This window comes from Bubalus kerabau, chromosome 8 (genome assembly GCF_029407905.1).
Source record: "Bubalus kerabau isolate K-KA32 ecotype Philippines breed swamp buffalo chromosome 8, PCC_UOA_SB_1v2, whole genome shotgun sequence".
NCBI classification, from domain to species: Eukaryota; Metazoa; Chordata; class Mammalia; order Artiodactyla; family Bovidae; genus Bubalus; species Bubalus kerabau.
Window position 1 is genome coordinate 36,443,264 of NC_073631.1, and position 16,905 is coordinate 36,460,168.

At 37.9% G+C, this 16,905-nt stretch overlaps 1 protein-coding gene across 5 annotated transcripts in view; it reads left to right on the plus strand.

Moving 5' to 3' along the window:
• Window positions 1–16,905, plus strand: part of ELAPOR2 (endosome-lysosome associated apoptosis and autophagy regulator family member 2) — a 215,511-nt gene that overhangs the window by 181,491 nt on the left and 17,115 nt on the right. For 4 of the 5 annotated variants that reach the window (XM_055590062.1, XM_055590063.1, XM_055590064.1 and 1 more), the window contains 4 exons: window positions 241–414; window positions 2,676–2,865; window positions 4,277–4,373; window positions 4,912–5,013. In XM_055590062.1, coding sequence (XP_055446037.1) covers window positions 241–414; window positions 2,676–2,865; window positions 4,277–4,373; window positions 4,912–5,013 — 563 coding nt within the window. Of the gene's footprint in view, window positions 1–240; window positions 415–2,675; window positions 2,866–4,276; window positions 4,374–4,911; window positions 5,014–15,330; window positions 16,293–16,905 lie in introns of those variants that run through there. The other variant, XM_055590066.1, reaches the window with a different exon arrangement.

Below are 16,905 nucleotides of genomic sequence, written 5' to 3' on the forward strand. Positions count from 1 at the left end.
CTTCACTCTTTAAAAAATTCTAACTCTTCTGAACTTTGCTTAGAGAAATCTAGAGTTTAGAAGTTTTCTATGTTAGAGCAGTTAAAATATGCTATGACTAAGACAAAACTACTGAAATAGTTTTTAAACCTAGAACTTTTAGGGAACACTTTTTTTTTTTCATAGCAGCTAATGCTTTCTTTCCTGCCATATTGTTTTTGCTTTGTTTTGTTTTGGATTTCTTAATGTTTATGGTTAAAGGACCACTCAGTGTGCTACAGTGACTGCTTTTTCTACCATGAAAAAGAAAATCAAAGTTTGCATTATGACTTCAGCAACCTCAGCAGTGTGGGCTCCTTAATGAATGGTCCCAGCTTTACCTCCAAAGGAACAAAGTACTTCCATTTCTTCAATATCAGTTTATGTGGGCATGAGGTGAGTTCTGGCAAGGTGAGATGGGGCTAGGTTTCAACTCTGATTGAGCTATTTTCTGTGTTGGTGGACCAATAAAATCTCTATGGAAACTAACAGCCAAATGTCAGAAAGTGAGCTTTGACAGCTTAAATCCTTTGTTGCCTTCTGGCATGTTGGCAGTTTTCTCCACCAGGAGCATCCTTGTCTGGTTCTCAGTCCATCAAAGCACTTATCCAGTCAGTTGAACCCCCAAAGCTTGAAGCTATGGTGTAAGGGCTTTGAGGATCTTTCATTTTTGTAAAGGTGGTTCAGGCTTGTCAATCCCACCTATTTCTTAGGCATAAAGTTAAGGTTTGAGAAAGTTTTACTGTTGCTTTTCTGGTCAAGTTTATGTTAAAAAGAAAAGACTTTTCAGAGGAAGTTTGTCCAAAAACAAAATGGAAATAAGCAGGGGGTAAGTGATGAGGTAGCCTCTGCTAATAGATTATGGGTTTTAATTTTCTTTGGGAAGAAGTAGAATGTTAATTGATACTGGTAAAGGGAGAGTTACAGGACTCTGTATCCAATAATTTTGTGGGCATACAAGGTTGGAGTTGGGATGTATATATTCACCCTTAGCTAAGTTGAAAGTATAATAAGTCATTTTCTCCATATCTAGTCCCTTATTAACTCCTATAGTCTTCATTTTGAAATGCTGTGCCAAACTTTGTACAAAGGAAATAAAAAGAGATCTCATGACTACAGAGGTTTTCAAACAGAAAGATCTATACATTTTTACATGGTGTGACATTTGTCCTATACTGATTTTACACGGGGCAATCCAGCACACTCCCTTGATTAGTCACTAAGTTCACTGAATATATAATTATACGTTAAATACCTATTGTGTTAAATGCTGTGTAAAGCAGTGAAGAAGATTAATTCCATTATATTGGGTTGGCTGAAAAGTTTTTCCAGCATTTTCTTAAAATGTTACAGAAAACCCCAAACTTTTTGGCCAACCCAGTATATCACACTTCTTCTCAATCTCCTTCCTGTATGACCACTGACTTAGCTTTTGTCTTCTCTCTTCTGTCTTCCTTCTCTTTCTTTCCTTTTTATTCTAATTCTTTTACTTTTATTCTCTTATTAATTTCCTCAGTAGTTTCTCTCTGCTCTTTTTCTTTGTTTCTTTTTTAGTCTCAACAATTTAATTTAAGCTTAGTAAAAATATATTGCACCTGGTATTGCGGTGAGCAGGCTTGGTGGAGAGAAAACATTTTATAGGTTAAGATTGCTAGCTGCATTAAGAAAGAGAAATCTTTGTTCTTTATGCCCATCTGTGCACATTCTACATCTAAGACCAGTAAAATAGTGTTTCTCTTTTTCTTTATACATTTCTTCACAGAAATTATAGAGTAAGCTAAAGTGCTTTTTAGTGGAACTACAGTATATTTAAACATACTATATTAAAAAAATTAAAGTCTTCCCAGTTTTATAACTATCCCCCAAATGATTAAAAAGGTAAGCTCCTGTGAGCTTACTCATACTTAAACATACTGTGAACTTGAGCAGATCCACGTCATTGAGTCTAAGAGTAGGTGAATAAAAACACTTATAGCGACCAACTGTTTAGAATTTAGATGTTGCCCTAGACTTTTATATTTTCTTTTTTAGACTCGACAATACTTTTCTGCCACACACAGGCCTATTCAGGAGAAGGAAGAGCAAGTTTTTTTTCTTGGCATTAAAACTTTCACCAGCAGTTTTCCGATCCCTTTGTATGCAGTGTTGTCTGAAGAACTGAAGATTTCATAGATGACTTATATTTCCTTAAGTCAAGTGGCTTTCATCCAGCACAAATGAAGTCTGTAGTTGGGGGAGCAGTGCAGCCTTGAATCACTGTGTTCATTAGAATGTCAGATTTTCAACCCTGTTTGAACATTGGAATTGGGTAAAGAATCTGCCTGCAATGCAGGAGATGCAAGTCTGATTCCTGGGTCAGGAAGATCCCCTGGAGGGGGCATGGCAACCCACTCCAGAGTTCTTGCCTGGAGAATCCTATGGACAGAGGAGCCTGGTGGACTATAGTCCATAGGGTCACAAAGAGCCAGACATGACTGAAGTGACTGAGCACCCGAGAGCTTTTAAAAATTACTGGTGCCTGTGCTCCCTCACCAGATCCCTGAAATCAGAATTGTGGTGAGGAGAGAGCCAATGCTCTGCTAGAATCACTAGGAAGCTGAGATCCAGTTTAGAAACTTACCTTCAGTAAAAACTTATTTCTGACTTTGTTTTCCTAGGGGAAGAAGCTGGCTCTCTGTACCAACAATATAACAGACTTTACAGTAAAGGAAATGGTGGCAGGGTCAGACGATTACACGAATTTGGTAGGAGCATTTGTGTGCCAGTCAACTATTATTCCTTCTGAAAGTAAGGGTTTCCGAGCAGCCTTATCATCACAATCCATCATTTTGGCAGATACATTTTTGGGTAAGTTTCATTTGGTTCATGTATTAATGCATGCATTTGTTTAAAATCATGTTACTGATAACTTGTCTCTGCAGTGGTGCTTACCATAGGTGATTAAAACCCACAGATAATTCTAAGTCATCACTTTATAGCACGGTTTAGAATTCCCTACAAGTAAGATCTTTTGATCATTCTTAATGAGTATTAGAAGCTTCTAGAGTTATGTATTAATTCATATGACATGTCGTTCTCTAGCAATCTGTGTCTTTCGTCAGATTTTCTAGGAATTTTTGAGGCAAAATAATAAAACCTTCCAAACTGTGAGCAAAAGAAGAAGAGTAAACAAACACAATATAGACTTAAATCATAGTATCTGTCACCAGTTTTTATCATCTTTTCTCATACCAGAGGAAATCTGGTGACAAACAACAAGAGTGAGTGTGCTAAATTTTATTCTCCATCTGCCCTTTCTGTCTCTAGTCTGGAAAGTATAGGAAACTTAAAAAAAAATTCAGGTCCATAACTAGTTATTCTTAAGGATCTGGTTTATTAAAATATCTGGAGTAGGATTAGGGATCTAACAATGCATGTGATAATCTAACAATTTAAAGAGCTTCTTAGATGATTCTAATCTGCAGCTAGATTTGAGAACCATTGTTATAGACTCTGGACTTCCCTGATGGCTCATATGGTAAAGTGTCTGCCTGAAATGTGGGAGACCTGGGTTTGATCCCTGGGTTGGAAAGATCCCCTAGAGAAGGAAATGGCAACCCACTCCGGTACCACTTATAGACGCCAGAAGAATTTAGCACCAAGGGCAGGTGCTATAATTTTCAGCACCGAGGACAGTTACTGAGCTTGCGCATCAGAACTCTGAGAACAAAGGTTGCTGTTATTGCTTGCATTTTGACTCTGCTATAAATTTTGCATGGGGTTGATGGGTGGGGGATGCCTTGCTTTTAGATAAAATTTGAAGTTACTTTCTGGAAATATTTAGGGCACACAAAATTTTATTTTGTCAAATGTGTTTATAATGAATGTGAATGGATGAAAAGCTACATTAGAAAAGTAGCCCAGCTCATTCAACATAATTCACAAGAGGCTGAGATTATAATAGTAGATTGTTGAAATGTTAAAACTGGAAGGGACTATGCAGACCACCTAAATTATTGCATGCATTTTACAAATTCAGGACATAAGCATCAGGGAAGTAAAGTGACTAAAGCAAAATTGCAAAGTTAGGAGTAGAGTATTTTTTATTCTGGAAACCTTGTAAGGTTTATTATTCTTACCAATAATACATTAATCTTATATGATATTTCTAGTTAAAATGACAGCCTCAAAGTAAAGCTATTTTCTCTTTAGATATAGAAACTAAGTAAACCTAATTTTCTCATATTGCTTAATATTGTCTTTTTTTATTGTCATCTAGGAGTTACAGTTGAAACCACATTGCAAAATATTAATATAAAAGAAGATATGTTCCCAGTTTCACCAAGCCAAATACCAGATGTGCATTTCTTTTATAAGTAAGTGAACATGCTGCTTCTTTTGATTATTTTCTTAATCATTAGGACATCACTTCAGGGTTTCTAACATAGTAGCTTATTTTGAATAGATAATCAGTAGTTGGTTCTTAAATGAAAGACTTAGTAAAAAATAGGAAACATGGAATATTTAGAAAGCATTATGTAATTTTTCTCATATATATAATCTTTTAAATAAGGCAATAAAGACACTATTCATTGTCTAGGCAGTAATTATTTGTAATTCACACATCAAAACATCAGCCTAAGTCACTATGACCTCTAATACCTTAAAAAATTCTTTTGATTGTAATTTTAATTATAATTACAATAGCTCTATTAATCCTTTGATGATGGCATATCACTTTACCTGTGGAGCAGGCAGCTTTTCATAGTCAGTGAAAGTAAATTCTGAATTGGTGAACTTTGATACATTTTTTTAATTTATTCATAGAGCATAGGAGCAGTTATACACAGAATGTTTTTGTTTTTGAAGTCTGTGTCATATTTGTTTTGTGAAGTGACCTTTGCCTTCTAATAGGTCTTCTACAACTACAACCTCTTGTGTAAATGGCCGATCAACTGCTGTGAAAATGAGGTGTAATCCTGCTAAACCAGGAGCGGGAGCCATTTCTGTCCCCAGGTAGTCTTATTTCAATATGATTCCTCCATGTATGTATTTATCAGGAAGCACAACTCTCCAGAACCTTGCTATTTTAAAACACATTCTCTATGGGTGTAAAGCAGAAAGGGAACAAAGAATCTGTAGATTTTTGTTTTCCAGATGTGCTGCTTGCCTGTTAAGAGGTATAGGTCCTTGCGAGTCTCAGCACTTTCAGTCTCCTCAATGACAGATTCTCATCTTGTTTGCCTGCGTGTCTTAATTACCTTGAAAATTATTTAAGTAATATATAACTATATTGTTGTATCGTTTGATTGAGTCTCACTATCTAGTGTCAGTTTTCTTAAGAGCTGGATTAGGACTTTACCTGGATTATAGTTCTTTATCAGCAAGGAACTATCTAGGTGACCTAGATTAAGCAATCTAACCTCTTTGTCATAGTTTCTTTCTCTATGAGGGATGAAGGTCAGGTTAGATGAGATTCCTGTTCTTGAGTTCTCTAATCACTGGTGGCGAAATCACCAAGTTAGAGTCTGACCTGTAGAATACACAGCATCGTTCCTTTAACTGATTGGCATTGAGCTGTTAGCTGTCCACAGTCTAGATCCGATTAATACAGCCTCTTTGGTTGGAAACAGTAAGAGAAACTAAGCAATTTCATGAATTTAAGATTGTAAACTTAAAAAATGCTTTCATAGTGTCTCCTGATTTTTATTTTGTATAGTTATTCATTGTCTACTATGTAGATTATTTATTTCTAATCTTTTTAGGGTTAAGGTACCTTTGGATTATAATTTGATTTGCAGATTTTTATCCATCAAGCTAGCAAAAAATGTATATTTTAAAAAGTGATTGATTTAATTTTGTTTTTGTTACTTTTACTGTAACTTTTATGAGATTTTAATAAATCCTGCTTATATTACATCAGGATTGGAAATCAGTGGTTGAAGCATTGATTCAGTTACTTGGGTATCTTAAAAATAATTACAGTGATAACATGGTATTTTGAACTCATTTCTGGGCGTAAACTCACACCAGCATTCACCTCTTACCAACTCTGTTTCATTAATTTTTCTCTTCACCTGTTCAAGGTGAGATATTAATATGATGAGCACAGAACATAATAAAACTGAAAGAAACAGAGGGAGCCTAGAGCTCAAGGGCATCATGTGGTAGAGGATCCCTGGGCCAGCATCCAAGCTGGAGTCGGGGCAGCAGAGCACACTTTCTTTGTGAGAAGGTGTATCCAGAGATTTGTTCACTATGCTCTGATATCTCACCATATTGCTTTGAGTTCAGACACTTGTTTTATTTACTAGAGTACTTCTGAGGTGCTTTTTTTGGACCTATCAGCTCAGTTCTCTTGGTCTAGCCTCTGGGAGCCCACATGAATGACTTCTAAGGCCTCCTTCAGGAGCCTCCATGACTTAAGCAGATAATACTACTGAAGTCAAACACTGTCCTTTAGAAAATGCGCCACTCTAACTCTCCCAAGGTGGGTTCTGATGTTTTCATGTAATGAGAAAATGATAGTCTCATGATGTTAAATGATGGCATCTAGAAACTAGCTTTTTCCTTATGAGAAGAAGAAAAGTTAAGTTTTTTCTTTGACCTCAGGCAGTTTTTTCTACTTGACTATCTTTGCAAGGATTTCCCAAGATCAGAGACAGCAGAATACCTTGGAGTGTCTATTGTAAAACTGATTTTTAGGCCTTCACTGAAACCGAAAGAATCTCCAAATGTTAAGCACCAGAATATTTATAAAACCACAAGGCAGTTCTGACATGTTAAAATTTGAGAACCATTGATCTTAACCCCCATTTTGGAAATTTTTTTTTTCTGAGACAGATTCTCACATTTTGTTTTGCATTTTAATTTTCTGAAAAGCTAAATTAAAAGGCTGTGGTCTACAGGGTGGATTCTTTCATATTTTCATAAAACTCTGTTTAATTTGATGCATCCTGTAGTTTGAGGACTGCTGCTCTAGGGAACTGCTTGAACCTCACAACCTAAATGTGCTCAAAGTGAAAAGTGAAAGTGAAAGTCGCTCAGTCGTGTTGGACTCTATGAGATCCCATGGAATAGTCCATGGAATTCTCCAGGCCAGAATACTGGAATGGGTAGCCTTTCCTTTCTCCAGGGGATCTTCCCAACCCAGGGATCAAACCCAGGTCTCTTGCATTGCAGGCAGATTCTTTACCAGCTGAGCCAGCAGGGAAGCCCAAGAATACTGTAGTGAGTAGACTATCTCTTCTCCAGTGGATCTTCCTGACCCAGGAATCGAACCAGGGTCTCCTGCATTGCAGGTGGATTCTTTTTTTTTTTTTTTGGAATTAAGTGTGCTGTGTGCACATTTAATAGGACTGAATATACATTTGCTGTTGCTTGCCTGTGTGTTAGTTGCTCAGACATGTTTAACTCTTTGCAACCCCATAGACTGTAGTCCAGCAAGCTCCTGTGCTCATGGGATTTTCCAGGCAAGCATACTGGAGTGGGTAGCCATTTCCTTCTCCAGGGGGGTTTTTCCGACCCAAGGATTGAACCCATGTCTCCTGTGTATCCTACATTGCAGGCAGATTCTTTACCCGCTGAGCCATCCAGGAAACCCATGGAGGTGGGTGGATTCTTTACCAAGTATGAGCCACCTGTGCTGATCTTTCATTCTTGAGTCTTGAATTTCCCTTCAGGGCACAAGGGGGCGCTCTGCGATCAGAACATGAGAAATGGAAGCTTGTACGGAAATAATGAGAATATTTTTTTAGCTGTAGGTTTGACTAAAGATTTCCTACTAACAGTAAAGAAATGTTAACAGAGCCAAATTTACTTAGGCTACTTTTGAAGGGGATTTAATTTGCATTTTTCTTTTTTGAGCTTTAAATTCTCCGGGAGAGAAAGAAAGGTACTAACCAGGCAATTGCCCTGTGAAATCTCATATGCTTACCAAGAAGCCACTATGGAGAGAACTTGCCAGCTCAGAAAGGGTGCTGTCCCTTGGAATTCTCTCTTGGCCAATAACCTTACAAACCAGGCAAAGGCGACTTTAGCAGTAGTGATGTTGACTGGGGCTCCGTGTCTTGGTGACCAGGGAAAATGTCACAAGATCCCCAGCCCTGGGGAAAAAAATTAGGATGTCTTCACAGAAAGTGAAAGGGGCCAGAGAAAAGGAGAACTGTGTGTCCTCTATGGATCTCACATGCAACGTAGAAGGAGCAGCAAACATCCTGGACCGCCCACAAATCTGCAGTTGGAAACTCCGGCCTGTCTGTTTGGTCTGGCAAATGCAGTTGGTTTCTAATTCCACAAAGTGTCTGGAGGATGTGAGACATTTTCAACGAAAACTTAACAGCATGATGTCTGTGGCAGATGAAATCAGAGAGCTGGAGTGGACTTTTGAGATTATCTAGTGCAGTTTGTACCTTGGCCAAAGAAGAAATTGCTAACACAGTCGACCACTAATATCCCTAAATTGATGCCTCTCCAGTTTCTACCTAAAAGGCTTCCCAAACCCCTAATCATGATCCTATGTGGTTAGAGGAATTGAAGATTCTCCTTTCATTAGGAAACATTTAGACCTAAGCACTATGTCCAGAGTACTTTTTCAAAAACATGAGAAATTGCTGTTAGTTTTATCTGGAAAGATTTAAAAAGGTTTGAAAGGTTTTTTAAAAGCTTTATTGGAAAACAAGCAGAGGGAACCATTTTTACTCTGATAATGGAGATGTCATTGCACATTTGGGATCCTCCCATCAAACCCATTTACTCGACGCAGGAGGAAACACTGAGAAGCCTGGTTGTATGCGTAGCTATAGAGTGGCAGTCACAATGGGGTGATTGCCTGATTCTGTTGTTCTTTTTATGTCATCATGCTTTTATCTTGTCATTTCCTCCCGTCCTTCTTAGGCAGAGATTTGCAAATAAACACAGTAAACAGAGGGAAATAGCACATTTATCTGGGAACTCAACTGATCTGCAAGTTGTTGGTGCCTTCTTTTTAATGACTCATCTTTCCTCAAATAAGGTTGTCTTTGTTAATGTTCTGAGTTAGAGGAAAATCCTCCTCCTTTCTCTCTCACAACTTTTAACCACATTTAACTGCTTGGGTAGTTGATAAGTCCAAAATCATTTTGTGAAATCCTCCTTCAAAACCAAAATTCATTTTCTAAGTGTAGCTTCTGAGGAGATTGTCTCTCACAAAAGGGATGCTTCACAGTTCTGTCCTGAGAGCTTTCAGAGGTTGAGCACACCAGGGATTTCTTCCACAGGCTCTAATTCAAATCTCTGTATCAAAGTCATTGGATCTATTGGCTGCTAGTGTAGTGCTTTTGTTGGTAGTTGGGGAAGGACTGTTAAAGCCAAAACAGTTGTCTATTCATTTTAATTTATTAAGAGCCAGAGAATAACTATTGTTTAAATGAGTTCCTTGTTTATTTCTGTTCTCTGCACCCTTTAAGGACAGATAATATATAAATTCATATATAGGTTAAAAAGGCAATAGAACTCAATTAAAATAAAACATGTTCTTAGAACATTAAATAGTAAGGAGGCATATGAAAGGACTGTGATCACAAGTGAAAACAACTGAAACCCGTTATGATCAAGAAATAGAAGGAGGAAGAGATCAAATGGTGGAGTAGGACAACGCAGAGCTCACCTCCCCCCATGAACATGTCAAAAATACATCTGCATGTGGAGCGATTCTCACTGAAAACAAACTGGAGGCTGGCAGAAGGACTTGTGTGCACCCAGGGGTGTGACAGAAAGAGTCACATGGAGTCAATTAGGAAGGGAGGAGAAGTGGTCAGTATGGACCTATGCCCCTCAGAAGGGACACAGAAGAGGAGGGAGACATCACAAGCTGGGAGATCCCCCTGAGGAGTGAGTGGTTTCAGCTACATAGTAAACGCTCCAGCCTTGGGGTCTGACAAGCAACGAAACCATCAACAAAATGAAAAATAGCCTGTTGCTGCTGCTGCTAAGTCACTTCAGTTGTGTCTGACTCTGTGCGACCCCATAGGCAGCCTACCAGGCTCCTCCGTCTCTGGGATTCTCCAGGCAAGAACACTGGAGTGGGTTGCCATTTCCTTCTCCAATGCATGAAAGTGAAAAGTGAAAGTGAAGTCACTCAGTTGTGTCTGACTCTTCGTGACCCCATGGACTGCAGTCCACTAGGCTCCTCCATCCATGGGATTCTCCAGGCAGGAATGCTGGAGTGAAAAATAGCCTACTGATTGAAAATGTATCCCAATGATATGCCCAAGAAGGGATTAGTACCCAAAATATATAGACAGCTCGTACAATTTGTTGACTTTAAAAAATGTACAATGTGAGAGTTGCGAGTTAAGTTTTATTTGGGCCAAAATGAGGATTGCAATCTGGGAGACAGCACCTCAGATAGCTGTGAGAAACTGCCCCAAAGAGGCAGGGGGGAAAGGTCAGTATATATGTGATTTTGGTGAAGGGAGAATACATGCAATGAAGGCCATATTTTTCCAAAAGTTTTCTACTAGTCTTATGAACCCTTCACTTGTACAAGGAATAGTGTCACCATGAAGGATTTTAGTACTTTTCTAGATATGAAGAGATCCAAGAACTGAGCTCATAAAATCAGCTCCTGAGAATATCTAACTGTCTGGAGACCCGTCTTGCCAATTTTCCCAGAGCACAGAGTGCCTCATTTCTGCTCTCCACCCTGAACTCCTTTGGGGGTGTTGAAGATCAGCAGTAGAAGCACGTGGTTTAATCCTTGTAGAGGTAGATGGCAAGCACCCATGGCAAGTGCCAATTTGTAGTTGACAAACGCAATATTTAAAAAAAAAACACAGTTTGAAAATTGACAGAAGACCGGTATACACAATTTTTTTTTCCCCAGAGAAGACATACAGATGGCCAAAAAGGCACAGGGAAAGATGCTCCACATTGCTAATTATTTGAGAAACGCAAATCAAAACCACAATGAGATATCACCTCAACACCAGTCAGAATTGCGCCATCCAAAAAAGTCACAAATAACAAATGTTGGCAAAAATGGAGAAAAGGAAACTCTAGTACACTGTTGGTGGGAATGTAAATTAGTTCAGCTAACTAGACCCAGACATCCTGGAGTGTGAAGTCAAGTGGGCCTAAGGAAGCATTACTAAAGCTAGTGGAGAAAATGGAATTCCAGCGGAGCTATTTCAAATCCTAAAAGATGACGCTGAGACAATGCTGCATAAATATGCCAGCAAATTTGGAAAGCTCAGCAGTGGCCACAGGACTGGAAAAGGTCAGTTTTCATTTAAATCCCAAAGAAGGGCAATGCCAAAGAATGTTCAAACTACTGCATAATTATACTCATCTCACATGCTAGCAAGGTAATGCTCAAAATCCTTCTAGCTAGACTTATTTAACTTCTATGCAGAGTGCATTATGCAAAATGCTGGACTGGATGAAGCACAAGCTGTAATCAAGATCGCTGGGAGAAATGTCAATAACCTCAGATATGCAGATGACATCACCCTTATGGAAGAAAGCGAAGAGGAACTAAAGAGCCTCTTGATGAAGGTGAAAGAGGAGAGTGAAAAAGTTGACTTAAAATTCAACATTCAAAAAAGGAAAGTCGTGCATCCAGTCCCATCACTTTATGACAAATAGATGGGGAAACATGGAAACAGTGAGAGATTTTATTTTCTTGGGCTTCAAAATCACTGCAGATGGTGACTGCAGTCATGAAATGAAAAGATGCTTGCTCCTTGGGAGAAAAGCTATGAAAAACCTGGACAGTGTATTAAAAAGCAGAGACATCACTTTGCTGACAAAGTGTCTGTATAGTCAAGGCTATGGTTTTCCAGTAGTCATGTATAGATGTGAGAGTTGGACCATAAAGAAGACTGAGCACTGAAGAATTAATGCTTTCAAACTGTGGTGCTGGAGAAGACTCTTTCGAGTCCTGTGGATAGCACGGAAATCAAACCTGTTAGTCCTAAAGGAAATCAACCCTGAATATTCCTTGGAAGGACTAAGACTGAAACTGAAGCTGCAATGCTTTGGCCAACTGAAGCCAAGAGCCAACTCATTGGAAAAGACCCTGGTGCTGGGAAAGATTGAAGGCAGGAGGGAGAATGGGATGACAGAGGATGAGATGATTGGATGGCACCACCTATTCAATGAACATGAATTTGAGCAAACTCTGGGAGATAATGAAGGACAGAGAAGTCTGGCATGCTGCAGATCATGGGGTCACGAAGAGCCGGACACAACTGAGGACAGAACAACACCTGTGGAAAACAGTATGAAAGTTCTTTAAAAAACTAAAACTATAACTACCATATGATCCAGCTATTCCACTCCTGGGTATGTATCCAAAGAAAAAAACACTAGCTTGGAAAGGTACATACACCCTAATGTTTTATAGCAGTATTATTTATGATAGCCAAGATGTGGCAAGTAACCTAAATATCTATCAATGAATGAATGGGTAATGGAAATGTGGTATATATTGTGGTGTGTGTGTGCATATATATACATGTGTATATATATGTATATATATACACACACATACATACCTACATATATATAACAAAATGGAATAATATTCAGCCATAAAAAAGAATTAAATCTTGCCATTTGCAACAATGTTGGTGAACCTGGAGCATATTACATTTAGTGAAATAAGTCAGAGAAAGTCAAATAATGTATGACATCACTTAAATGAGGAATTTAAAAATAAAACTAGTGATAGTAACAAAAAAAGAAAGATTATAGAGAACAAACTTGTGGTTACAAGTGGAAAAAGTGAAGTGGGGAGGAGCAAGATAGGGGTAGAGGGATTAAAAGGTACAAACTAGTAGTAAATAAGCTATAAGGATATATTGTACAACACAGGGAACATAGACAATATTTAATAATAACCTTAAATGGAGTATAATCTATAAAATTATTGAATTACTCTGTTGTATACAGGAAACTAATACAATATTGTAAATTGACTGTTTGAGTTAGAGCAAGAGGAGAGTGAAAAAAGCTGTCTTAAAACTCAACATTCAAAAAACGAAGATCATGGCATCCGGTCCCATCACTTCATGGCAAATAGATGGGGAAACAGGGACAGACTTTATTTTCTTGGGCTCCAAAATCACTGCGGATGGTGACTGCAGCCAGGAAATTAAAAGATGCTTGCTCCTTGGAAGACAAGCTATGACAAACCTAGATAGCATATTAGAAAGCAGAGACTTTACTTTGATGACAAAGGTCCATTTAGTCAAAGCTATGGTTTTTCCAGTAGTCCTGTATGGATATGAGAGTTGGACTATAAAGAAAGCTGAGCGCTGAAGAATTGATTCTTTTGAACTGTGGTGTTGGAGAAGACTCTTGAGAGTTCCTTGGATTGCAAGGAGATCAAAGCAGTCAATCCTAAAGGAAATCAGTCCTGAATATTCATTGAAAGGACTGATGCTAAAGCGGAAACTCCAATACTTTGGCCAACTGATGTGAAGAACTGACTTATTAGAAGAGACCCTGATACTGGGAAAGATTAAAGGCAGGAGGAGAAGGGGACGACAGAAGATGGGATGGTTGGATGGCATCACTGACTTGATGGACATGAGTTTGAGCAAGCTCCAGGAGTGATGGACAGGGAAGCCTGTGTGCTGCAGTCCATGGGGTTGCAAGGAGTTGGACATGACTGAGAAACTAAACTGAACTGAAATTGACTATGTGTCAATAAAAAAAAGTTTATGAAAAGTAACCAACATCCAGATGTACCCTAAAATACTGAATATCAAGATTGAGGCTAGAATCTACCATGTATCAGTTTCCTTACATTTTTCTTCATTCATGAATTAATTTATCCTACTTGGGAAAACATGAAAAAATTCTAATAGAAAATTGTTAAAAGTATGTACTTTAAACACTAACAAATAATCTTAAGATATGGTGTAAAAATATGAAACAGTCATCAAGTTTTGTGATCAAATATGAAATAAAGATGATAAAACTTGACATGTTCTAATTTCACTTTAGAAAATACAGAATCTATAGATAAAAGGGACTAGAGAGTGTCAGTAAATTTAGTTTATCCAAATCTTCAACAGATGCTGACTTTTGGTAGTTAACCCAAGGTAGAAGCTTTAGAAAGAGAAGTATTTGCAGGAGACTGGTAAAATTTTGTACCTCTAGATCTTGTAGATCTAGACTTCTAGGTCAAAATATCTTGTGTTTAAACTGCGTCATAAGTGATTGATACTCTTCAGCCTTAAGGCAGATGGAGTTAGAGCAACATGCAATGAATTTTATGGACCCTACATAAGAAGAGTTTCTGGCCTATGACAAGGCATCCTTAGCAGAAACAGGATGAACTTCCTGAGATTCCAAAGCTGAAGAAAGACAGCAGGAGGTCAGAGAGCATTGCCCCGACAGAGGATCACAGTCTGTATACCCTGAGAACAAGGAACCCCAAGAAAACTACAGATGCCCCACATGAAAGAAGTTCAACAACAATAGTGCCCTGATACCAGATGATAAATGTTCTTGGCACATTTGAGAGAGGCCTTTCTCACCAATCTCCTGAGACTAACTCCAGAAGGGTTGGAAAGGTCCTGACAGCACAGATGAATTTGTTTTACCTTTGGATTTTGAATAAAGTTTAGGGAAAACTGTTTACAGTGATTTATCAACTATCCAAATATTAATAATAGATTTTTTTATGTGATAATAGTTCATAAAAACACAAGGTTCTTCTCCATGGATTCATAATATGAACCAGCTAGATCCTGTTTTAGGTAAGATGATTCATTCTGAAGAGGACACTAGTAACTGATTTATGAAATATATTCCATTTTAGAATCCAAGATATAACTTTCTAAAAAAAGATTTGTCTGAATTCTTGCACATTGCTAGAGCCACCCTGATTGATAAAGCAATCCCAGAAGTAAAATTGGGAAATTAGAAAGCCTGTTACTTATTTCTCAGTAAACCAAATCAAGGTTTACCTGGTTGCCCTTTGAATATGTGGTGGTTTCTCTACCTATAATTCACAGCATGTTGGGCCATCCTGTAGAAGTCTAGCTTCCCATACCCCAGCTATCCATGACTTTGTCTTATTTCTTTAAACATGTGCCCATTGGTTTCTATGGTGATCATGCAGAGCAAAAGTTATGTAGAAGCACAATTAGTGACACCTGAAAAAAGCTGGTTGGGAAGTAAAGATGATGGTGACCGAGGTCATCAAAGGGAAAAGTATTTCACAAAGATAAAATGTTTATATTACTACATTTTTTTCTTGTATCTTTTTTCTGTTTTCATTTATGTATGTAAGCATGATTGAAATAACTATTGCTTCATATATTCTTGTTTTTTCCCCAGGAAAGGCCTGATTCAAACTGTGAAAATTAGCTTCATAACAAAGAATCAAATTTTGATGCTCCACATTTCAAATGACTCATTGAGTTGAAAGAATTTAAGAATCGATTCTAAACTGCTTTAAACCTAAGACTTGCTTTTAAAAAGTGAAGTCTGCAAAGGGAATGCACTGAATCATTGTAGTATTTTGACACTTAATGCCAGCTTTATAAATTATATCAATGTCTTGATTTTTTTTTTCATATTTCTTTGGCTCTACCAGTTCTTTAGAAAGTGATGTGCATTGTTAATAGTCTTTTATATTTTGCAGTTCTTTAAACTTTGTCAAATGGTTCTCTCATTTTATCCTTTATAACTACCCTGTGAATGCAGTATGGCAGACATTCTGCTTTTGACAAATTACAGGAATGACATGGTGGGGAGAGAGGTTGAATCACTTATGGAAAAACACAAAATCATTTGAAAATCCTAGTTAGGACTGTAACCCAAGTCTTTTGTCTTGCTTTTTGCAACTTTGATTAATTTTCTCCTTTTCTTTTGTTGAGTTCTTTTTTTCAAACTTTAGCAGACTTACTCTTTCATTTTCCCAATAGAAACATTTTTTTCCTCCTTTTAAAGTTTTTCTGTGTTGGAAAGATAAAGTAGAAAATAATTCTGGGAGAAAAGATGTGAACAGGAAAGCCTCTTGGTAATTTTTGCTAACTGATCAGAAAACTGTAATTATTTTGGAAGTTGTAAATCATTGTTATGCATATATAATAATTGTGTTCTTGAAGGATTTCTCCAGTTGGTTACCAGTTTTTTTCAAAAGAACAATTTTAAGTTGCTTTTACTGATCTGGAAGGTAGAGGGTAGGAATGACTTTTTAGGTGGCTTGGTTTTTGTCTATTGTAATCTCCTGTTTTTAAAAAATATCTCTCTGTATTTTTTATTCTGAATGTGTTTATTATTCCCTTTTTATAAAAAAGAGAAATTAAAGCAAGTTAGAGAGTCAAGTCATTTTTCCCAGGAGTCGCTGTTCACCACTGTTCACAGCTGCGGCAGCACTCGCCGCTGTTTCTGGAGCGTCATACACAACGTTGCTGTTTTTCCATCCCACCGTGTTCACTTAGTCGGCAGCACACAGGCACTTTGGAAGGACAGACATATAAAAATGCATCGCTTATCAGGCATGGGGATTCGTTTCAGTGTTCATATTAGGGTACCTTAGAATGTATTTCCTGGTGGTCCAGATGGTAAAGATTCTGCTTGCAATGTGGGAGACCCAGTTTGATCCCTGGGTCAGGAAGATCCCCTAGAGAAGGGAATGGCAACCTACTCCAGTATTCTTGCCTGGAGAATTCCATGGACTGAGAAGCCTGGCCCACTAACAGTCCATGGGGTCACAAAAGAGTCGGGCACGACTGAGGAACACTTTCACTTTTTCAGAATATATTTAGTTAACTAATAGTATGAAATTTTACCTTTCTGATAGACTGAAGTTTTGGATAGTGAATCATCAGAAAGGCATTTGAAATGAAAACTTACAAAGGGGTGTTTTTTGGATTCTCTGTATTATTGTGTGTCTGTTGTTTTGCT